The following is a 24592-nucleotide window of genomic DNA, read 5'->3' as shown; positions in this document are numbered from 1 at the left end:
GGCACAGAGGCATGCTGTGTTAACAGAAGAAAGAATGAGAAAATCAGCTCTTAAACTGGTTTAAATAACTGCATAACATTTCATAATTCATCAACCCAGCAGGTTACAGGGAAACAACATAAACCAGAAAGCGAATGGTGTGCTCAAAGGCAGCGCACATGGGACATTCCTCAACTGCATGGCAGCGCTCCCTTTAAGCTGTGTGGTGTGCATGGCCATGTAGGCATGCCTAGCTGAGTGGCATGAGTGCACCTAGGTGGCTGCGCACACTGCACAACTTAGAGGGAACGCTGCTGCACAGAACATAACACTTCACCAGGATGGCAAACAAACCAGGATTCCCATTCTTGACAGAAAACACATGCAGAATGAGCTTGAGGCAACCAAACTACTGCTCTGGAGGTCTGACATAGCATGGAGTCTCAAACAATTCTTCTCTCCTCTCAATTATTGCCCAGTGTTGATCCCAAAGCCTTTGTCAAGCCGTTAGGAGCAAACTGCCTTTCCTGTCAATCTGAGTGAACCAGCCAGATGACTTGACTTAAGCCACAAATATACTTTATGTAGACTAACACTATCACAGCAGGATTTTACTTTGACCCTTCAGGACATTTAATTTAAGTGCTGAAACACTTTTTTTTGTTGCAAATGCGGCTACATAAAGTTGTGTGCTGAGGTTTAAATGCTGTCTGTTCTCAAACATGCGGTGTGCCCATGCAGAGTGGGTATCTATGCATGCACATTACCAGCCAGGTAGCTAACAAGTAGAGATTTAAATAGTCAATGTATTAATATACATTAAGCATTTACATTAATATTTTAGATGCATTTAATTTTACATTATGCCATCACCTGTGCCCACATTTGAAAATTTTGCTTGCTGTACTTTAACTTACTGCACACTACTATATACATAATTTTCAGGACTGAGTTTTTTCCACTGAGACTACTGAAGTTTATGAAAGAATGAGAAAGGCTAGGGACAGACATTCAATAAGCCTGAGCCTGAACTGATTCAATCTTTGCAGGTTAGTCTAACCTAGCTAGGCTGAAACGGTTTGTAACCACACCGACATTCCCTCTGGACTGACGAAACACAGGCACATGCCTGCAGTGGCTCGAGCTAGAAGCCAGGGGGTGCTACAGTAGCCCTCCCATCCCTTCTACACTGCTGAGCTGAGTGGGGTGTGGCCAGGCACCACTGTAGGCTCTAATTAGGGAGCCTTCCTGCCCTTGCTGCTCCTCTGAGAGCCAGCAGGGAGTTACACAACATTTACTTACACAGCAGGGAGTTACACAATGTTTACCAGCCCATCAGCAAAACAAAGCCTTTCTCATTAGTTAAGCTGTTTTTAAACAACCTTTTCCAAGGAAGAAAAGGAGGCACATTATCAGCTACCTGTTGATTAGCTCCAAAAAGCCTTAAGTGGACACTGTTCTGCGTGCCTTTGTCCTGTCTGCCTTACACAGACACCTCTCATGCTGGCTATGGTCTGTGCTGTGAGAGAGAGGATGGAGGGATTCCTGCTTGAGCAGCCAGTGGTGAGCAGGGGGATGGGGCTGGGGGAAGCCAGGCAGGCCCTACTATGCCTGCAAGTCTCTGCCAGAGCTCCAGCCAGGGAGCAAAGGTGCGGGGCCAACTCTGCTGTGGAGCTGAGAGCCCCATCCAGGGCTCCAAAGCATCTGGGATGCTGGGGGACTCTGGTTTAAGTCAAACCAGAAAGGGGTCTGGGACAGACATTGCATAAACCAGTTTGACCCAAATCAGTTAAGTCTGATACTACATTCAACCAGTTTATGTGTAATATCTGTCTCTAACCAAAGTGCTTGTCTACTCTCTGGAAACTAAAATAGAGGGAGCACTTGTGTCATGTCCAAATTTGGGCTTAGGAAATTAAGAGCTTCCTAAAATGCAAAGGGCCAGACCTGTCCTTCAGATAAGCCCACTGAAAATGATGGACTTCCGTTACTAAGGATGAATTTGACCCAAAGAATGTTCGTGATCAGAAAGATCATTGTCACTATATAACCAGGGATATCTATTTTATTCCTGCCCTTTCCAATTGAGAACAAAATAGCTGATGAGTTCTAAAGTAAATGAATTACAAATTACTAACCTGTACCTCTCACTGAAACTGACTGTAGCAAAACTGTTCCCGCTGACACTCCATTGAAGTTGGTCAAGTCTTTTTATTTTTTCTGTTCTTAAATATCAAGCTTTAGATGTACCATTCATTATACAGTAAAGATTTTAAACCTGGAAATTTAAAGCTAAGTATCTAAATCTGTAAATGGGTACTTCAGTAGACAGCCTTATCATCATATCCAATGCCACTTTTTCTTAAGTAAACTGTAGGAACCTGGCACCTATAAAAATCAAGTCAGACTTATGTAGATTCTGAATATGGATTTAGCTTCTAGCTTTGGGTACAAGTTTTGAAATCCTATTTATAACTAATGGACATATATGCAGGATCAGAAGTTGAATTCTGAACCAACTAGAGTAGTTCACAGTACTATATACAAAGAGGTGGTTAGCTATTTTAGTTTGAAGTCAGGCAGAAGGTACTGCAGGGTGGCACCTTAGAGACTAACTGGCTCAGAAAGGGGCATTAGGGCCACAGATAGAAGGGACAATTTTAGCCCAATCTGGTCACAGAAAATGGTCTATAGCCATGACCAAACACATGTGCAGAGCTGAAGACAGCTTAAAAAGTGGTTGCTGGGCCACGTTGGGAGATCCTTATAACTTAATTTGTCACTGTTTTCAGAATGGATGAGGAGAAAGGGAGCGGAGGGAGCTCAGTCTGGGGTTTTCTAACCTACCCCATCCTTCAGCACTGGCTGAGAAACCCCAAGAATGAGCTCTCTCCACTGCCTTTCTGTCTCCTGTTCTGAAAACAGTGAGCAATGATTGGAAAAGGGCAAACATAGTGCCCATATTTAAGGAAGGTAAAAAGGAGGATCCAGGGAACTACAGACCAGTCAGCCTCAAGACCCTGGAAAAATCATGGAACAGATCCACAAGAAATCCATTTCTAAGCACTTGGAGGAGAAAAAGGTGATTAGGTAGTCAGCATAGATTCAACGGGGCAAGCCTTGCCTGACCAACCTAATGGCCTTCTATGATGACTGGCTCTGTGGATGTGGGGAGACTAGCGGATGCGGTGTACCTGGATTTTAGCAAGGCTTTTGATATGGCCTCCCACAACATTTTCCCAGGCAAGCTAAGGAAGGATGGTCTGGATGAATGGACTGTAAGATTAATACAAAACTGGCTGGAGCATTGGGCTCAGAGAGTAGTAATCAATCGCTTGATGTCTAGTTGGCAGTTGGTATCATGTGGGGTGCCCCAGGGGTCAGTCCTGAGGTCAGCTTTGTTCAATGTCTTCATCAACGAGGAAGATGGCATAGAGTGCACCCTCAGCAAGTTGGTAGATGACACCAACGGGGGGGAGGAGTAGATAGGCTGGAGGGTAGGGACAGGATTCAGAGTTACCTAGACAAATTGGAGGATTGGGCCAAAAGGAATCTCATGAAGTTCAATGAGGACAAGTGCAAAGTCCTGCACCTGGGACGGAAAAATCCCATGCACCAGTACAGGCTAGGGGCTGACTGGCTGGACATCAGCTCTGCAGAAAGGGACCTGGAGATTACAGTGGACAGTAAGATGAATATGACCCAGCAGCATGCCCTTGTCTAGGTGGCTAATGGCATACTGGACTGTATTGGTAGTTGTTGCCTATAGTTCAAGGGAAGTGATTATTCCTCTCTATTCAGTACTGGTGAGGCCACATCTGAAGTTTTGGGCCCCCCACTAGAGAAAGGATATGGACAAATTAGAGAGGGTCCAGCAGAGGGCAACAAAAATGATGAAGGGGCTGGGAGACATGATTTATGAGGAAAGATTGAGGGAACTGGGCTTATTTAGTCTGGAGAAGAGGAGACTGAGAGTGGACTTAATAGCAGCCTTCGACTACCTGAAGGGGGGTTTGAAACAGCTAGACTGTTCTCAGTGGTGGCAGATGACAGAACAAGGAGCAACAGTCTCAAGCTGCAGCAAGGGAAATTTAGGTTAGATATTAAGAAGAATTTTCTCACTAGGAGGGTAGTAAAACACTGGAAAAGGTTACCCAGAGAGGTGATGGAAGCTCCATCCTCGGAGGTTTTCAACACCCAGCTAGACAAAGCTTTGGCTGGGATGATCAAGTTTTGAGCAGGGGGCTGACCTAGATGACTTCCTGAGGTCCTTCCCAACCCTAACTTTCTATGATTCTGTTGCTATGGGAGCCTGGCTGCAGGATCCCAGCTCGCAGCTAGATTCCCCTCTCTCTGGAATCAACAGTGAACTTCTGTTTGGTCTGGGCTAACACTGTAACTCAGAACAGTTTGCAGAAAGTGTTCTGAGTTACAGCTGGGAGCTGCACTTCTGTCAGCACCCTCAGTTTTATAAGCAACAACTTATTTCATCAGATGCCAACAAAGTAGGCTATTGCCTATGAAAGCTCATGCCTTTTAACTCGTTAGGCTCCAAAGTACCACCCTGCCCTGCCTTCTGCATGCACAAAGACTAAGTCTATAGATGTTTCAAATTACATTGCTGACTGTGGGTATGAACATTATTTTCCATCTTTACTTAATGGGACTGAAAAATTAAAGCTAACTGAATTTAAGTTTGGGCAATCAGTATCAAATCAAAAGTCTGTACTGAAAATGTGAGGGACTTTACCATTGGTCCTGCTGGTCCCAATACTCCAGGTTCACCCTTTGAAAAAGACAGAGAGAAAGTTAGTGGTGAAGAAAAACTGTTTGGCTGGCCCAGCTAATACGCACACCAACGAAACAATACAATATTATCCTACCTTGTGCCCTTTTCTTCTCATCAATTTTGTTAGAGATCCATCAGCAGCAATGTTAACTCCTGGTTCCCCCTTTTCACCCTATAATTCACAAAATAATTGTATGACTTTTACAAAGCCATTTTCAATAAAGCCGTACTTGCATAGTTCATTCAACTGGGAGGGTCAGTGTAGCAATACTTAAAAGTTTGAAATGTGAGAGGTTGGTTGGAGAGTGTCACCCATGAAAAAGGAAACCATGTGACAGCTGAAATTTAATGAGAGGATTGTGGGTTTTTTCCTTTTTTAAAACATGATAAGCCTATTCCTGTAAAGCAGACTCATCTACCCCTCCAGTCTAGTGGGACTCTGAAGGGTGTATCCAGGCATGGCAGTGAGGCAAGCAGCAGCTGGGAAGTTAAAACAGGCACCACTTGCCCCCTGCTGCCAACATGTTTCCCCAACAGGGCCCTGAATTTGTAAGTGGTTTCAGCCCCAGGTGAGGTGGACAGATGGTGGGGCTGGGCTAGGCCGGGCCCTGGGGAAGGGGCTGTGGGAACTGTGAAATTGTCTGGGATGGCCTGGCCCACAGCCACAGGCCCAGGCCCAGCCCTGGGCAAGGCGGAGCTGGGCAGACTGGGACACAGGGGCAGGGCCCTTCCTAGCCAGCTGCAGCTTGGGCTGGGGCCATGGGAGCTGAGTGCCCAGATTGCTCCCAGCTCCTCATACCCAGGCTAGGCCAGACTGTCATGGAGCTGCTTCAGCAGGCAGGGCTCTGGCCCCCTCCTGCTCCTCCCTTGCCACAAGGCTGATGGGGGGTGGGGTGGGGTGGGGATGATATGAAAATCGTGGTTCATTTCTTTGGAGGCTCACGAATAATAATTCTTCAGGCATACATTGTTAGTAACACAAAGGATATATTTGCAAATAGGGTCAGAGTGAAGACAAAAGACCACCCTGCCCCCGAGGAAAACTCTCAGCCGGCTTTTATCCCTTCCCTCCTGGGCACGTGTGCAGAAGCAGGAACTCTTACAACTCATTTCCGGTTCATACAAACATACATGAAATGACGTCACGTCATCCGTCGCATGTGCATTATAATTAACTACTTAAGTATGCAGCGCGGATAGGCATATATGCATTAGCTAATTACGCATGCTTAGAAAGCTCTCCAGGTTACCAAAAGTTCAAACCCCTCTCTTTCCCAAGGACACAGCCAATTAAATCACAGCCTTTGTAGAAAGAAGAGGGAGTTTGAAGGTATGTGTGATTTATTATAGGAAAAAGATAGTAAATTAGCGAGATGTCCTTGGTGGTGTTTCTTCTTATCAGGTACGAGATACAAACTGCAGTTCTAACAACACTCTATTCACTATACATTTTTAATAATATTTCTAACAGGGAGGTGGGCTCTGGGCAGCGCTGCCTCAGGCCTCAGGGCTGGAGAGGCACAGCACTGGGCCCTGCTGTGGGGAAAGGTGGGAAAACCAGCTGCAGGAGGCCTTGGTAGCCTTTTTCTTCAGTAGTACAGAGCCCCACAGCGAGCAAACCCTCTGCTCTTTAGATTCTAGTACTTGTACCAGAGAATCTGGCCCGGGCTCAGGCAGGAGCTGGAATAGACATTAGAGGGCTTCTAGAGGTCCCTGCCAGCCCCATATCTCTGAGTCACCCTCCCTCCTCCTGTTCGCTGCAGGCCCACAGCCACAGTCTGGCTATGCCCCCAGCTCTCGCTGCTCAACCCTTCGGTGCCAGCCAGGAGCCAGGTTCTGGTCATCCCCCCTACCCACAAAGCCTGGCAAGGACTGCTTCCCCCTCCCCACCCCAGGCACACCCCGGCTGGGGTTCCTGCAGACCATTGTGGGGGTTTAAACCCTTCCCCATTCATACTCAGCCTGCAGGGCCTGGCCACAACCCCCTTCCCTCCAGCTTCCCTCCAGCCTTCTGGCCGTTGCCAAAAGGAAGGGAGGGTTTGCCCTAGTGCCCCCCAGTTTCTAGACTGAGCCACTGCGCACAAGTGACTGCATTTCCAGAATCAAAAGTGAATGTTGAATTTACTTAATTCTTGGTTCAATCTACCCAGGATGGACTAACCTGCAAAGACTGAATCGATTCAGGCTCAGGCTTTTTGAATTTCTGTACTTAGGCCTAGAGACTTATGACTCCAGGGAGTTTTCCCAGTTTATCGAACTGAGCCACTCACATGTATAACTATTCCCCAGTGCAAGGAAGTTGTTTTCAGACTGGCCATCCAAGCTGCTACTATTGCCCAACCCCAAGCCTAAATAACCTCAACAACCTGGTTATACCAACTTTCCCAAAATTTCAAAGAAGTACAACAACTGGCTGGATACCAACAACTACCTATTTCACCAAAATTATGCAGATAAATGTCCATCTCAGCTAAGAGAACATTGTACTCTAGTGACATTCTACTGCAGTAGTGCCTAACCTTTTCAGTGTGTGGGCTGGAGGAGTTGGGGACAGCCAGTCCATGAGTCAGATCCAACCCCAGGCTCTGGGTCCAAGGCCATGTGCTGGGTTCAGCTGCAACCAGTCCCACATACCAGCCTAACTCAGAATGAAGGGCCACATCATCCAGCCAATGGGGCTCCTTACAGGTGTGTCTACACGTAGCTGTATGGCATGCTACAGCAATGTAGTGATCATGTAGGTCTACACATGACAGAAAGCTATGTTGCCAGAGTGGCTCACTCCCCCATTTTAGTGTGCCTCTATGGTGACATAGCAACAAAATCTAACCATGTGCCATGCACACAGCACAGTACAGGCAATTACTGAGCCGTGTTTTAGCACACTGCAATAGCAATGTCACCGTATGGCAATGTGCAGACACGCGCTGTACATGTCTAAAAAATTTAAGAGAAGGGGTGGCAGTACAATTATTGCCAGACTATGAAAATGATAAGCGGTTAAGCTGCCAGATATTAGCTCTCTATGTTGTATTTTGGAACGTATTCATCTCCCTAAACACACAAGGCCTGCTACTAATTCCTTCTCACCTGTTGTCCTTTTGGCCCTTGCAATCCAGGTAATCCAGCATCACCTTTTGGTCCCTGGGGACCCTAAAAGAGTTGAAAAAAGAAGTCTGTATTTAAGATCAGAGCTTTTTGGAAGCCAGTTAAGGATAAGATGTTTCTACATTTTGCCAAGTTTAATTTTAGGTAACTGAAATTTTGCAAGTTCACTCACTCCGGTGTTAACCCTCCCAGAAATTTCTGTCCTTTGTCTAAAGCCAATGCTGTCTGCTTCATATAATTGTAACACTGCCCTTACAGTTGTTCTATGGCTGTATTTTGTGCTGCAAACTTCCATTAAAAGCATGTTGAGAAGCTTTCCATCCATCATGAGCTGAATTTAAGCATCTCTTTCTCTTGCATTCCTAAAGAACAACATTATCAGCTAATGCAGGGATGAGAATGACATTTAAGTATGTGCAGCTATTCTGTTAATTATTAGGGATCTTGCACAATTTATTATGTTCATTTTTAAAAGCTTGTCAGTTCATTTTTAATAAACAAATCAAGCTCTGCTATTTATATTTTAGACCACAATACCCAGAACATTGTAAACATAATCTTCTCAGAATGAGTAAGCAAGTTGCTAGCATGCTGCCAACTAGGGGTGTGCAAAACGGGCCATATTTGATTAGGATTTGGCCCAAATCGGGGGATAGTGATTTGATTAGTTGATTTGGATCACTGTCCTGATTTGATTCAGCCGAATCTGAATCTGAAGTTTTGATGATGATTCAGAGAATCAGAGATTCGGCCATAGACACAGCTTTAAATGTTTTTTCTACATACCTCAAGATACTAGGAATGGCTCATGAATGCTGAGATGGTGGGGCATATGGAGCATCCCACAGGAGTGTGGGGGCCTCTTCCCCCCCCGCCCCCATATCACGTGCTCAGCGGTGAACTGGAAGTACTTCCAGTCCACTGCCGAGCGTGCGGAGGATCCCCCACCCCCACACCCTGCTGGCTCGGCAACTGGCCATGGGGGGACCCCGGGTGCCCCTCCCAGAGCCAGGAGGCACCAGTTGCAGAGCTGGGGTCCCCTATGCACTCTGCAGAGAACCAAGAAGTAGACTAGAAGTGCTCCTGGTCCACTTCCAGGTCCACCACTGAGCAGGCTGGGGACCCCCCCACACTCCCGTGGGATGCTCCATCTGCCCCACCATCTCCATGTTCATGAGCCGCCTGGGACCTTGAGGTATATAGAAAAAACATTTAAAGCTGTGTCTATGTCCATATCATAGAACCTCTCCGAACTGATTCAGAGGGTTCTGATTTGATTCAGAGAGATTAAAGGGTCTCCTGATTTGATTTGGATTTGGAGATTCAGCTGTCGAATCAGGCCAAATCTCTGCCCAACTGAATCAGAGACTGAAGCTTCGCACACCCTACTGCCAATATCATGTAGCAATTCAAACTGACATTTCCCTCCCTTAGCTCTTTCTTATTTCTCTTTATGAACTCTGGAGCCAGGATCCTATCTCCAAACCTTAAATATAAGACAAACTTAAAATAATTTTTAATACTTTTTGAAAATCCTGTAATCTTGAAGACATACATTAAAGTAAAAGGGCTTCTTGGTGTCATAGCAACACTTATGAAAAACAGAATTTTAGAGACATTAACTTAGCATAGCTCTTTATCTCATTCTATAGAATTTAACAGGTTATTTTGGCCCTGCAACAATATTCTGTAGGATAGCCCAAAAAACATTAAAAAGGTATTATTTATTTATTTATTAGATCTACATGCTGTTCTTACCAACAAAAGTTTAGGGCAGCTTACAGTAAGAGAACAAAATAAAGAATTAAAATGAATTATGAAACTAACATGAGAAATACAAAGCAAATACAATATGAGCAATTTAAAGGTTTTTAAAAGTCATTCCTTTAGACCATTTTTGGTTTTATCTTGATTAAATTTTCTAGGACAATTCCTCATCCAGTTCCATTACTGATTTGAAATATAGTTTGAATTAAATTTAATCTAAGTGTTAGGTACAAATGTCAAGATATTCCTGTTCCAAAATGGTTACTGCATCTTTTAAAACCTTCCTTAGCAAGTGTTCATTACTACAGTAACTGTAACATTCTATCTATTTTTATCTAACTTACATTTTCCCACTTGACATTTATGAGGTTTCAGTATTTGTCAGGATTTGAACAAATTTTGTACAATGCCACATTTTAAAACATTAATTAGCTCATTTACATAATTAATAACTGACTTAAAACCTGAAAACACAGTGCTTACAGGAAATCCTGGTAGACCGGGCTTGCCATCTGGCCCCTGGAAAATACAAAAATACTCGCATAAATACATGTTATATACTTGCAAAATGGATTGTGCATGTTCCATAAACCAAGTTCACTCTATTAAGGTTGTATTAATTTTGAAAGCCCTTTACATTTCCAGCACTAGAGTTTTGGGAAGTAAACTATAATGTTTTGCAAGAGGACAAGAAACAGAGAAATGCTGAGTTAAGGTGATATTTCTCATACTGCACACATACGTAACCTTAATTCTGTCTCCTTTAATGCCTTTGCTAAGGAGTCCAGCAAGTCCTGCCTGATCTATGGCAGGCAGCCCATAGATCAGTGTTGCTGCATCGAGCGTAGTGAGGCCCAGATTCTGTTGTACATTGTGCATGGCTGAAGTGCTGCTTGAGATTAAGGGCCAGATTTTATCCCACCTATTAAGCATGTAAGTAGACACAGGTCTACTTCATGCAAATGCATGAAATTCATTTGACATAAAAGTTCAGCGCAACTTGTGTTGGAGTTTATTGCTCCCAGGCGCAGTGTTTACACATACGTAGTGGTGGAATAAATAACTCTGCCATAAGATAGTATTTGTGTTGGGCAATACTATCCTATGGCAGAGTTAATTAGTTTATTCCAGCCTAATAGTACTGCATGCGTAGATGCTGATACTTTATTAGCCATCTCTACAGTAAATATCTTGTGTTTTAGGAGACACACCCACTGGCTCCTAAGTGCAATTCTATTCCATCCAGTTTGACTTCCTGAAAAACTGTTAATACAGTAGATGGGTTGGTCCTGCTCCTGTTTTTTTGTGACTTAATCTTAAGGGTAAGATCTACAAAAGTAGATGTATTAATAGATGTTTAAAGACTTGAACATGGTGTAACAGAATCATATTTAGGCACCTAAGTCCACTTAGATGCCCAAAAGGTGGCACAGAACTAACCCTAACTCTGAGCCACCTTATCATAGGAATATCCAGATATTTGCATGTCTTTGGAAGGAGAACCTATTCCAATAATGGAGGCACTCATGTTTCCAGAGCAGGGTAACAGAGCCCTACAATAGCATTATAATTTAGTATTGGTTTCAAGCTACAGTTTGTGTTGTCCACTAGGTGATATGTAATTCTGTCCTGAGAGTCCTTTGGATTCTGAATTGTAATTCTGAGGTATGGATAACATACTATTACCTTCCTACTCCCTCTTGCCATCCCCAAGACAGCAGATTTAAGAATGTGCAGCTATTCTATGTACGAAAAAGTAATCTTAACTGTCCAGCTTGGATCAGATCGGTCAGTTCTGCCATTCTAGTTGTGCTGATGCTGGCAGGTTATCCCTGCCGCAGCTGGTTTTCCTTCCCAGTTGTGGGAGGTGTGAGGGGTCTGTTTGTTTTCTTTGCAGCCCACCATGTTGCCTGCTGTAGTTATTTAACTAAAATAAAACAGGGTGTGTCTACACATGCAATTTACTTTTGAGTAACCTATTCAGTGCTGTAGCAAGTAGGGGAGGGGAGGGAGGACAAACAGGGAGACTGCCCTGGGCACTGAAGTGAAGGGGCACAAACAGGCGCTGCCAGGGTGAGGTGCAGGATGTGTCATGAGTGGCTCATTTGGGGAGGCATGACAATGGAGGCAGAGTGGCTCCTGCCACTGTGCATTCCTGGGCAAGCATGGGGGGACATGTGCCCCTCAGATCTGTGCACGGGGCAAGGGCAGGCTTTGCCCTGGGCACCAAACTTCATTGCTCTGGCACTGAACCTACAGCAGAGTAAAGTCTCCTGGGCTTGTGTTTACTTGTGCAGGGATGCAAAAGCAGATATGCTGCTCCTAGCAGCAGACTCTTCCCACTCCCTGTGATACTGCAAGAGGCCCCTGCAGCAGCCTGGATATTCCTCTGTCTCCTGGTGGAAGCTGAGACATTGCTCCCTGCCCCTGGGAGCTGCCTGCTGCTGGGCCAGGCTCTGCCACCAAAGCCTGGGCAAGGACAATGTTTCCCTGCCCTGGCAGCAGGGAGCTTCAGCCCCCACTCCACAATCACAGGGCCTGGGCTGGGAGACCCTTCCCTTCCAGTGCCAGCTCTGCAGGTACGGGGCCAGGTGGGGAGATCCTCATCTTCCAACCCAAACCCCATGATTGTGGGACTCAGGTGGGGAGATCCTTCTCTCCCTGTTCCAGCTCTGCAATCATGGGGTTAGCACTGGGAAATCCTTATCTCCCAGCCTGAATCCTGGAGTTGCTAAGTTGGGTTGGGAGATCCTTATAAAATTCTTATAAGCCAGTCTCATGATCACGAACCTGTTTTGGTGCTCTCTGCTGCCGGGGCAGGGGGACATTGTCCCCACACCGACTCCAGTGGTGGAGCCCTCCCCGACAGCAGGTAGTTCTCAGAGGCAGGAAGCAATCTCCCACGCCCTGCTGCCCAGGAGCACATTTGCTTCTGGTCCGGTGTCTATGTGTGCACTACTGCTCAGTACCAACTTGCAAATAAATTTGCTACTTGAATTTTCTGGTAGCAAATTTACTTACAATTAGAGCCAATTACTGTGCAGTAAGCATCTTCATATGGAGATGCAGACAATTACTGCACAGTAATTAGTAAAGTGTCTTGTGTAGACATACACAGGTAGGGTTAATTGAATTAGGACTATCTGCACTACTCAACTTTTTGGTGCAGAACATGGTGGGGGACATGCTAAACAGCAGTTAGTCTAGCAGAAATGCTTTCAGAATTGCTGAGTTCCACACAGAGCTACTGTAAAAAGAGCACCTGGAGGAGATGGAGATGGAGATGGAAAAGTCTGGCAGATTCCAATGCACAGCTTATAAGGAAGGTTGCAGGAACAACTTTTGAAACAGAACTTTCCAGTCTCAAGGAGACAATTAAGATTTAGTCTGTTTTTAATGTGGACCAAATTTTGCCCCTTGTGTTAAAGGTTTTTTTTAAACCTGTATTTAAAACATAGATAAAGGAAGTAAAATATCAATCACCAAAACACAAAGGAAAAAGTATATAAGGTACAATTTTGTTCAGATTAGAGAAATTTTTCTAATGTGATTCTATAAACATAAATTTTCTTTCCCTTTAACATCTTTTCCTCTACTCTTTTCAGCTCTCCCTCAGCAGTCTTGTACTATCTTTTCCTAAAAGGCTGACCAAGTATATTAAATTTAGGAAAGTCATCTATTTTAAATTATCTTTCTGTAATTGGTCTTGTCCAAAAGATTTTGCCTGGGAACTTCAGACTCTCATACATTAGTTAGCATCTCAAAGCCACACTGCAAAAGCCTGAGGCCACTGGCAACACGACTTCAAAAATAAATTTGTTTCATATGAGCAATAGAAAATTAGAAACCTTGAACTCTCCTCTAATGAGAATAGAGACTTCTTCACCAAATGTTGTACAGGCACCAGTTGATGCACAGTGGCTTGCCTTCTTATGACTTAAAGTGCCATTTGCACATCAAGTCCATTTTTGGTCAAGGGGGTCTAGTATAGTATAGACTTCCCAAGGAGATCCAGTGTCTGACCATCTTTAGACAGCTCTTCAAAACTTTCTTCTCTGAAATTTTTTCCAGCAATGAATGACACCCAACAAAGACACTTTCCTACTACCAACCAACCCCTAGCCGCTGCCTCTTTCCTTTCTCCCACAGGAGCAAAAATGAACAAATTTGTTTCTTTAAAAAAAAAGATCTAAATCATAAACTTTTCTTGAAGTACAGCTTTTATTTCAGAGGGAGAAATGTCAGTGACTCTGAATAGTACATTAGGGACCTTATGCTTGCTAACGATCTCACATGGTAGGTACTCCATTACTGTTGTGATGGCTGATAGCATAAAATATTAAGATAGCTACAGAGATACTGGAATGAAAATGATAATCAAGTCTAATGTTATTTTCACAAATTTATTGAAGGATTGAAAAAGTATATATTTTATATAATTCTTATGATAAAAACATCAACCAAACTACAGTTATGTGTAAGGGTCTGTCTAAATCATGTGGAGAATTACCATGTTTTGTGGGTTGATCACAGCGTAAAGTTCTAATTCTGTGGTCATTTCATGGCAGCCCCATCCCTCGGCACTGACTGGCAGAGCAGCCCCAGGAGGGAGGAGGGACAAGGGGGCAGCAGCTATCTTGACTGCTACCTTCCCCTTTGTGAGGCCCCACCCCCTGGCACTGATTGGTGGAGTGGCCCAGGCAGGGGGAAAAGGAACAAGGGGGCAGCAGCCATCTTATCTGCTGCCCTTTGTGCCACCCTACTACCCAGCATCTTTCCCTTAAAGCAACGAGGACTGCTGGCTCCCACTGTGGAGCCAGCAATTTATTTTTACTAATTTTTTTTATTGCTGATTTTGTGGACAATCCTGAATTTCACAGTTTCCACAAAATTCGCACACCCACAAAGTAGGTAGGTCCCTGATTACATGAAGTTAAATTCTGCCATCCAATATACACATTTAGCTTCTTCCAATTTTAAATGGGAATAGAATGGAAGTACATCAGGGTATAATTGTGTCCACTTGTATTATGGATTCAAGCATTTGAAATGAATAGAAGTATATAAGAAAACAAATACATAAGATATAGCCAATTTGAGTTAGATATGAAACAGTATGTTTGGTTACTGGGCCAAAAGATTGCAAGGGCCAAACCTCAAAACTAACCTCAAGACCAATTTTGCTTTGCTTTGCATAGATGGAATTGTACTGAGCTGCCAGAACACCTAGATGAATCTTGCATCAAGCTAGAGGTTTAGTTTAGTACCAGGAAACATCCAAAATTTCATGTGTTTAATTGAACTATCCCAACATCCTGGCTGTAACACCAAATGTAAAATCCCAAGGTGAAAAGCTCTTGTGTAAGCTAATTTTTCACCCCCAACTACAAATGCCAAGCGAACAATCTCATTTAGACTGGTTCAGCATTTCTGCTTACAAGTGAAAAAATGTACCTTAACATTGTTGAATTTTAAAAATAGAAAGATTTGCTCCTTGAAATGGGTGAGAGCTGTGGCTGTTTAGGCCACTTATTTCTTTTTTGCACTATTTCTCCAATCTCAGGTTAGGCAGGCACCTGCAGTTTGGTTTTACAACTTGTCCAGCTCTAATCTCCTGCCCTAGAGCCTATTTTAAATAAATGTAGGGAAATTCATTTACACCAACACAGGATCCAATTCTGTTCTGAGATACCCCTGTGTATCTTCCACTGAAGTTAATAGAGACCATATGTGAATCTTTGAGGAACTGGGAACACTAGATGGTGCCTAAAAAGAAATGTTGAAATATGAAACAACTCTGAGCATTTAATAAAGCAGAATATACTCACTGGAGGCCCAAGAAGTCTTTCAATTCCAGTAAAGTTAAAAATTCCATCTGTATTGTTCAGTAGTAGCTAAAAACGTGGATAAAGAACAAGTTATGTGAAATATTACATTGGTTCTCTGGAAGAGACATGAATTCTAGATATACACAGGCAAGCTCAAAACATCCTATTATAACTGTATGGACCGAAAATACAGAACAGCCTATTAGAAACTCTCCTTGGATTTTTATTTTTCTATTGTGTGCCTGGAATGATATTACTTGGCACTTTTACTAGGCTTTATGTGAAATGACCTTAGAGTGCTTTACAAACTTCAATGAGCTGAGTCTCATAATTCCTTCCCTGAGGTATGAATCTTAGTTTTGCAAATGAGGAAACTAATATATAAACAGGGTGTGACCTGAGATCATTTTTCCTTAGCAGAATGAAGATCAAAATAAATGATTTAGATGCCAGTGCTTCAAAAGGATTCTGTGAGCATGCCAGCATCTGACTTGCACACATCTCATTGTAGAACCAAGGTCATGATGCCATACTGTTCATATTTCAGTTTGTTTTTTAATCACTGTTGTTTTCTGCTTTAAACAGTTTTCCCCATTTTATATAACAGGGGTGGCCAACTTGCAGCACCCACAGCCTTTCTATGTGGTATGCAGCAGACTTGGGAGGGGACAGGCATTATAGCAGCAGATAGGGCAGGAACTAGAAAGCAGAGCATCAGACATAATAAGGGGAGCACAGGGCTAGGAACAGAACAGAGGGCAGCAGATTAAGCAGCAAAATGTGCAGAGATTATTTGTTGCATGCCTGCCAAAAAAGCTAACCCCCACTATCACAAAACACAGCTATAGAATGATAGAATTGAAAGACTGGAAGGGACCCGCAAGATCATCAAGTCCAGTCCCCTGCCATGGGTAAGAAATTACTGGGGTCAAACGAGCTCAACAAGGTGCATATCTAGTCTCATCTTAAACACCTCCAAGGATGGCAACTGCACCACCTCAGCTGGGAGTGTGTTCCAGATTCTGGTAAGCCTTACAGAAAAAACAATTTTCTTATGTCCAGCCTAAATTTTCCCTCTATTAGCTTGTGCCCATTCGTCCTCATCCTCCCTTGAGGAGCCTTCCTGAAAAGTTGCTCCCTTTGATCTTGATGCTCACCCCTTGTAGGGTGAGTAGGAGGCTATTAAGTCACCTCTGAGTCTTCTCTTATTCAGACTGAACAGACACATTTCCCAAAGTTTCTCTTCATAGGGCCTATCTTCCAGGCCCCTATTTTGCCATACTGTATGGCAAAATGGTGAGAGTTTGGCTTTCATTAACTATATGCATACATCTTCTAAAACACTCATCCTTCTTCCGTGTTCAACAACTGGTTAGTCTCTTTTACTTCCATACTGATAGCCTCACTTGTTGCACAACAATTTAGTTCCTGCTGATCTCAGCACTGCTTGTATTGACACCCTTACAAGCTTAAATCTGTCTGTTTTATTGGACAAGTCATTCTGCCCATGCCAGTATCCAATTGTGCATGTGTGTGTGTTGTACTCCTACTAAATTCAGTCTCCTATTGGATGGGTGCAAGATAAGTCCTTATCCTCATAGTGCATTTGGTACTGAAGTATGCTGCCACCAGAATATTGGGGAAAATGTGAGCCCCATTAATGCAATAAGGTACAATGTATCTAGCATCATACCAATAAAACATGGAACCATCCTCCTTTGCCGGTGGCTTGCAAATATACAAGTGTTTACAAAATGGATACTTCCAGGAGGGAACAACAACAGAAAGACTTGCTTGTAGTAGGACACCATTGATCATCTCTCTCAACTCAGCTTTGATGCATAAAATGAAGAAGGCACATTTCCAGTTAATTCCATTCCAAGCATTCTGAATCAAAGAAAGTTCTTATTTTTTTTCTGGATGCCATTACATGGCTCCTTCCTTCATTTGCCACAATATTTTGAAACCTGAATGTCAAAAATTAGAAGCTGAAATCCAGGGGTATAACTAACAAGTTCTGTGTCCTGGGCAAAACTCTACCAAAGAGCAGAATGGGCTGCCAGTCTTACCTGCTTTAGAGAAGACTCCAGCTTTTCCTGCCAGTTTAATGTTTGCACTCCCCTCCCCCTCCACCAGCTGTTGCTGCTGCTGAAGCAGCAGCTGCTAGAGCAGCACAGTGTCCTTACATCCAGCTGCTACTGCTGCAACATGGTGCTGCCACTGCAATTACAACTCCCCAGGGAGCCACCATTCTGGCATTCTCTTTAATTTAGCTAAAGCTAATGCCCTACTTTAGCCACTTTTAGTTATGCTAATACTGCAATCTGTGTGCAGATATACAGACCCCTGTTTAGGTCCCTAGGGCAGTACTCATCCCCTGAAACAGGAGCAGGGGCAGATCATTTGTACATTTTCTGCAGCATGAATCTTGGTGGAGTGGGATCATACTACTTCCACGCTCTAGGTTCTGTATGACTGTAATAAAAGCATTTTGCTGTTGCAATGCTCTGCTCTATCTGTAGCTGATGGCAGAATTCCAGAGCTCTGCATTTGTACATTCCTTTGAATATGGATTTACTGTGCATTTTACCATTCATTCTGGACCCAACCCAAATCAAAGGAGAGACTCCTATTGCCCTCAACAAGCTTTTGACCAGAAATTGTATATTTTGACCATCCATTGTATACTGCGTAAATAATCTTAAACTTCAAATACAAACCAAAGCTGTGGGTTAGGAAAGCACCATTTTAAGCAATGCTACAATATATAAAAATGAGAGCGGGCTCCTGGCCCTTCACTCTGTCCAAGAATAGTTATTTGCCTTAATTTTTGTTTTTAGGAGCTTTATCAGTAATGATATAGCAACATAACTGCTTGGAATTTCATGCAGCTTTATGAGAGACAAAATGCTAGACAGAAAAAAACCTGGCCAAAACATGGCAATATATCTATACTTTACATTCTTTTCATTGAGAGGGGTAGCATCTGAAAGACTAGGCTGTTGCCTACACAGGCTCTCTGAATCAGTTTAGTATCTAAAATGCTATCCTACCCTGCCTCCTGCCATTATTTTATTGATATACTGAAGAAGAAACAGTACTATTAGCATAGCTAGCTAAATGGATTTCTGCACACTATACATAGATTTTTCAGCTTCCCATCCAAAAGCCATTAAATACTGATGGCAGAATTGCAGAAAGCAAACAAATGATACAAAATTACATACATTTACTTCATATGTCAGAAATCAGAATATTTCCAGATATTCCTATCATATCTTGTATATTAAAAATGGGAATTTAGTGAAAGCAAATGAAATTATATTACTTGCTTTCCCTTATTTCTATTCAGTTTTCTCAAGGAAAAAGAAAAAGATTTCTGTACAGCACCTACTTATAGCTGTTCTGTGAAAAAGTAAAACGTGCAAACAAGCCAGCAAAGACAAATATGATTTACTGACTCTTCAAAATGACCTGAAGAGCTCATAAAACCCCTCAGAGCAGAACAGCCAAAGGTACTTCATATTTGCACATTTTGACAATGAACTAAGAGAAGTTTCTTTTGCATGGAGCAGATCAGGGAAGACTGCGGCTTGGTAACTCAGAGAAATAGAAAAAGAAAGGAGTGTGTGTGGGCGGGTGTGGGGTTTGTGGAGGTATGTAGGGTTTGTGAGCGTGTATGGGGGGGTATGGGTGTGGGGTTTGTAAGGGACATAGGGTTTGTGGGTGGGTGTGCGTGCAGGTGGGAATTGTGGGGGATCTGCGGGGGGGAGGGAGTGTGTGTGGATGAGTGGGGGGGTTTGTGTGGATGTGGGGTTTGTGGAGGGTTGTGCAGCCCGTCATCACACGGCCCTCCCCTACCCCATGGCACACAGTCCCTACCGTTGGTGACAGCAGCAGCAGGAGAAGCTGGAGAGCCCTTAGGGTGTTCATGGCCTGTAACTGGCTGATCTTCCCAGTGGTGTGCAGCTCCAAGTGAGTCCCGGGGGCTGCACGTGGTGGCATGGAGCCAGCCCAGCCCTCTGGCACATGCCTTCAACCTAAAACCAAGCTGGCTCTGTGTCAGCACATGGGGCTTGCACTACAGGTAGGAGCCACATGACAGCAGGCCCGGCCGAGCTGGGCCAGCTCTATGCTTTCATGTGGGGCTTCCAGTACTCCAGTGGGAAGCCACATGTGGCAGCATGGAACCCACCTGGCCTGAAGGTGCACCACTCCCTGTAGCTCCTGGTCCACATGCCATCAGGCTGGGCAGGCTCTGGCCACTACACAGGGCTCCCGCCACTGCAGCCAGAAGCGTGTGCTGCTGGGCTGAGCTAGGCTGCTCTGTGTCACCATCTGCAGCCCCTGGAACTTAGTCAGAGCCACATTCTGCCAGGGGAGCTCTGACTACTGTGCACTGTGAGTGCCACAAGGACCTGCTGCCTGCTGCTGTTGGCAGCAGGGGCTGTGTGCCACTGAGGGACAGAGGGCCCACACCCCTCCACAAATCTCCTATTCACACCCACCCACAAACCCACCCCCACACACATATACCTCCATGAATCCCACACCTACCAACACACACTCCCCATATCCACCCACACACATGTACGTCATCAGGCTGAGCAGGCTCCCTGCCGCCATGTTCAGATCCTGGCACTGCAGGCAGGAGCTCCCCTCCCCACCCACCAGCTGTCCAGTCACCCACCATCACGCTTGATGCCTCCACATGGGGCTCCCAACTGGAATACCGGGAGCATCACAGAGGTGGAGGCACAGAGCCCTCCAAGTCCTTGACCTCTGAAAGTCCATGCCTCCCACTGGTTTTCAGAGAGGCAACTGCAGGCTGGATAATTGGTAATTGTTTTTTGGAGGGGCCCTGCAGGCTAGATAGAATGGTTTGGAGGGCCAGATCTGGCCCAAAGATCGTATTTTGCCTGTCCCTGGCCTAGCTCCTACAATTAAAATTGTTTGGCTCCGAGGCTGTGCCATCCTGGGATGACAAGCTTTTTCAGGCTGAAGATATCTATCCAACATCCTATCCTAAGAAGAATGCCAACTGTGTTAGGCTGTCATGAGTGAATGAATTGTCTGTGGCCATACACAGCTCCTTCAGTTCTCAATACAAATGATCACAGATTTCTATGATTTCATAGAATCATAGATTTTCTGGTCATATCTTAAATGAATCAACTGGGAGAGATGCTAGATAAGCTTTTGAGGACCTGAGAAGCTTGCTTTTCTTTTCACAGCTACAGGAACACTCCAATCCCAGTTCCAAATATCATATCAAATTGAATGCACAGGGTTTTTTAAATTTAGATTGAAGTTTGATGTGTCCAAACCTTCCAGCTCCTTTGTTTGTATTCATACTATTCATAAACAGAAAGGCTAACATACAAAATAAAACCCTACAGCAAGTGTATGTGTTGCTAAAAGATGTGCAGTTCTTTGTATCATCTTCTAGCAGCATGCACTTTGATGCAGGCAGATGCTGCCTTGGTAATAGGGCTAGTCTTCTGGTTTGTATGACAGACTGCACACTGAAGTCCAGTCAAAGCTGCAATGTTCTTCTGTGTACTGCCAGGTCACAGGTTACCCAACTCATCAAACTTCTTGTGTTGCTTCTTTTTCTTAGTTCTTCTTCAACTTTGATGGCTCAAGCAGAACCAAATCAATCAACATTCCCCTCCACTTTCCGCCGCCTCCCCAATATTGTTAAAGTCTATGCTCATTTCTGTATTTTTCATTCTTTAAAAGACCATTTTTGTCCTGATTATACTATAACTATAGCTATATGGCACATAGATTTTTATCTTTTTGGGGCAGGCAGATAGCACCAGAACAGGCACCTTAACTGCTCTGTGGTACCAAATGCCTTTTATGACCTTTCCACTTCATGAAGATACTTACCTCTGGAACTGCTATGATTGGTCCTGGTGGTCCTGGTAAACCTGGCGGTCCCACAATACTGGCACCATCCTGTCCTGGCTCACCCTATATCCACCGGGTTATAGATGGAAAGACCATTAGTTGAGCACAAATAGATAGCTAGTAACATAGGCAGATAAGGTCCTTTGGGTAAATCTGATCTCTTTTATTAGACCAACTCAAATAGTTGGAAAACTTCTTCTTTTCTTCTTGCAAAGAAGATTTTTTCCAACTATTTGAGTTGGTCTAATAACAGATATTGAATTTACCCAAAGAACCCTGTCTCCCTATGTCCTTAGACCAACACCTACACCCCTGCACAACTGCAACCTACACCCCAGTAACATGAAACTCCATCCCATCTTACCTTGGGTCCTGTGTCTCCTTTTTCCCCTTTTGGACCCTGCACACAATAAAAAAGTAGCTTTTAAGTAAGTAAAGTAAATTTAAAGCTTTTAAGTAAGTAAAATAATTAAGTAATCATTGAAAAAGAAAACAGAAAATATCCTTGCTTGCCTCCAAATGCACAACGAACAATGTTCACGAGCCCACAGAAATGCATGGAAGATTCTGACAACTTAAGTGAGTTTGGATCAGGCTCTAAATGGATATATTTTTTTTAAAGTTTGCAATTGCTTTTATTTATTTTGTTTGCATATTGACCAGTACACATTTGGCATTGTTATAACGTGACAAAGGGCTAACATAGTGGTGATCAACCTTTTTAGGCTGGAGGGCCAGATGGGTAGTTACTCTGTAGGCTGGATCTGGCCAGTGGACCCAGCAAATTTCCCAGCCTGTGGGGAGCCCTGTGGGCCAGATTCCAAGGCTCCGCAGGCCATATATGGCCCACGGGCCAGACAATGAGCATCCTTGGGCTAAAAGAACTATTGGCAACTGATCTGCAACAGTTCACATAATCCTCTGGGGTAATTAAGTAAAAAATCCACATAAAAGCCTCTAAATATCTGTCGGTCCTATTTTTTTTCTCCACTTCTAATTAAAAATGGCAATTTATTTCAAAACATGTACAAACCAAAAGAGCGTTCACAGGCAGAGAGCTCCTGTGCCAAGTTTCAATCTGGAGGAGATTAATTATTCATTTACATTTGATATTCTTAAAAATAATGGTGCTAACAGGTTTCTGTAGAAGTTGGCACTTACCAGGAGGTTTGAGTCTGAGTGTTAAATATTTCATTTACATCAGGAAATCCCAAATTTCTTTGTAGAGTGAATTGTAGATTCAGAATTCCAAATTAAGTTGTGGAGAATTCTCTTCTTATTGCTTATTGCAGTGAGGGCCAATGGTTTTGGTAGGTGTGTCACATATAAGCCATGCACCTGCCCCAAGTGCTACTCTGATTCCCTTCTTCTGCCCTGTTTGCTGCTCTGTTATCTGCTCTCTGTCCTGTGTTCCCTTTCCAGTCTGCTGCTCTGATTTCTGCTTCCTGCCCTGCCTGCTGCTGTGTTGCCTGTCCCCTCCCCAGTCTGCCACATGTCACACACACAGGATACCTGTGTCACTTGTTGCACACATGCTGCAGATTGGCCACCCCTGGCTTATTGAATACTATCACTGTGGCAACTGCCATTTACATGGCAAAGCAATATCAGGGAAGTGCTTAGCTTCTCTTCTGGGATGTAATAATTAGCAAAATGAACGAAAGCTAGTGCAATGTGACCAGACACTTTCCCGTAAACCAATGGTAAGTGCTCTGGGGCTCACTGGTGGCCTCTGGACCAAAGACTGGGCATTTCATTGCACACAGAACAAGCACGGTAGCACCACTCACTTCATCTCCAGGGCGTCCAGAAACACCAGGAAATCCAGGTTTTCCACTTGCACCTTGTATTCCCTGTCAAAGCAGAATCACATTTTCCATTTTTCACCATATATTGCATTAAATCTAGTTTAATGCAGCAGATATATTAGCCTATCTGATTTCTTGAAAGTTGATCAGTTACTCCATGGGAAAGTTTTAAAAATCACAGTTACCAAACATGACATGGTTTACTCACAGAAAAATGGGTTTTAAAAGATCTACTAATTACTAGCGATGAAAACAAGAGATATACAAAGACCGAACTTATGTTTGGCTGCAGTATTTTGAAGGAACACAAAGGAACTGCAGTGCAAGTCCTCCAGCAAGATGTACTGCTCCAAGTGGCTGTGTTGATTCAACTTAGTTTTGTTTCTAGAAGGCATTTTTGAACATTTACAATAAAATGCTCCAGCTTTCTAAAAGAGAAACAGCAAACACTGTCCCTAGGTGCAGTTGTTATTCTGGATTCTTTAAGCTACATAGGAATTTATGAGTAATAGTTTACAAAATTTAAAATCCTGACTTCTCTTTTAAGGCAGCAATAATATGAACAGAATTGATGTTTCTGCTTCATTAGGAAAGGATTCTCTACCTTAGTGTCATCTCAGGTTTTCTCTGCCATCTGCAGAGTATGTTATAGAAGAACAAATTAGAACTTTTATAATGGAGAGTAAAAATTGTAAAGCACCTAAATCTTACTTTCAAAAGTCAATAGGATGCAGACTCCCTGGAGCCAGCTGATGTTTGACCTATGGTGTGGTGGTTCTAGTGCTGGGCTGGGAAATTAGAAACACTGTCTACATGATGGGGAAAACCTGGAACCAAGGTCCTCTGGCTTTGCAGGCAGGAAACTAAACCACTGAGCATTTTAGGGGACAAAGGGCTCCTTCTCTTCCCTGAAGACCTCTTCTGATTTTGAACAGACAGTTTGTTATGCATATGAATTCACCATGGTTTAAGCTCTAGGAGGACCACATTCCTTCAACAATTGTTTTATTACTGAAGTAAAAACAAACTGTTTTTGGTACCTTGGTTTTTATTGCCAGTACACATGCCCAGTCTGAGCACATAGATGACTATTAGGGCTGTGCAAAGCTTCAGGTGCTGATTCAATTCAAGGAGATTCAGCCTGATTCAGTGGCTGAATCTCCAAATCTGAATCAAATCAGAGGACTAATAAAAAGGTCTGAATTGATTCGAAGCTCTCCAAATGGATCTGAAAAAGATTCGAAGAGCTTCAATGCTTTAGGCAGTCCCCGCTGCCTGCAGCAGGGAGCTAGAGCCAGACTTGGAGCTGGTAAGTAGGAGGTGGGGACCATGGGGGGAACCCTACCAGGACCCATCCACTGCCTGCTCCCCCACCCCCCTGACCCCGCCTGCTTCCC

At 43.7% G+C, this 24592-nt stretch overlaps 1 protein-coding gene across 2 annotated transcripts in view; it reads right to left on the bottom strand.

The window, feature by feature from the left end:
• The window catches only part of COL15A1 (collagen type XV alpha 1 chain), a 285296-nt gene that overhangs the window by 58232 nt on the left and 202472 nt on the right, over positions 1-24592 (bottom strand). For both annotated transcript variants that reach the window (XM_090049302.1, XM_090049301.1), the window contains exons 20-27: positions 23178-23240; positions 21752-21787; positions 21367-21450; positions 15472-15537; positions 10127-10162; positions 7859-7921; positions 4863-4940; positions 4730-4765 (exon numbers count right to left, since the gene is read on the bottom strand). In XM_090049302.1, coding sequence (XP_089905428.1) covers positions 4730-4765; positions 4863-4940; positions 7859-7921; positions 10127-10162; positions 15472-15537; positions 21367-21450; positions 21752-21787; positions 23178-23240 — 462 coding nt within the window. The remainder of the gene's footprint in view (positions 1-4729; positions 4766-4862; positions 4941-7858; positions 7922-10126; positions 10163-15471; positions 15538-21366; positions 21451-21751; positions 21788-23177; positions 23241-24592) is intronic.

This window comes from Crocodylus siamensis, chromosome 5 (genome assembly GCF_052110815.1).
Source record: "Crocodylus siamensis isolate JL-2025a chromosome 5, ASM5211081v1, whole genome shotgun sequence".
In the NCBI taxonomy this organism is placed as follows: domain Eukaryota; kingdom Metazoa; phylum Chordata; order Crocodylia; family Crocodylidae; genus Crocodylus; species Crocodylus siamensis.
This window is presented reverse-complemented; position numbering and strand designations above follow the sequence as displayed.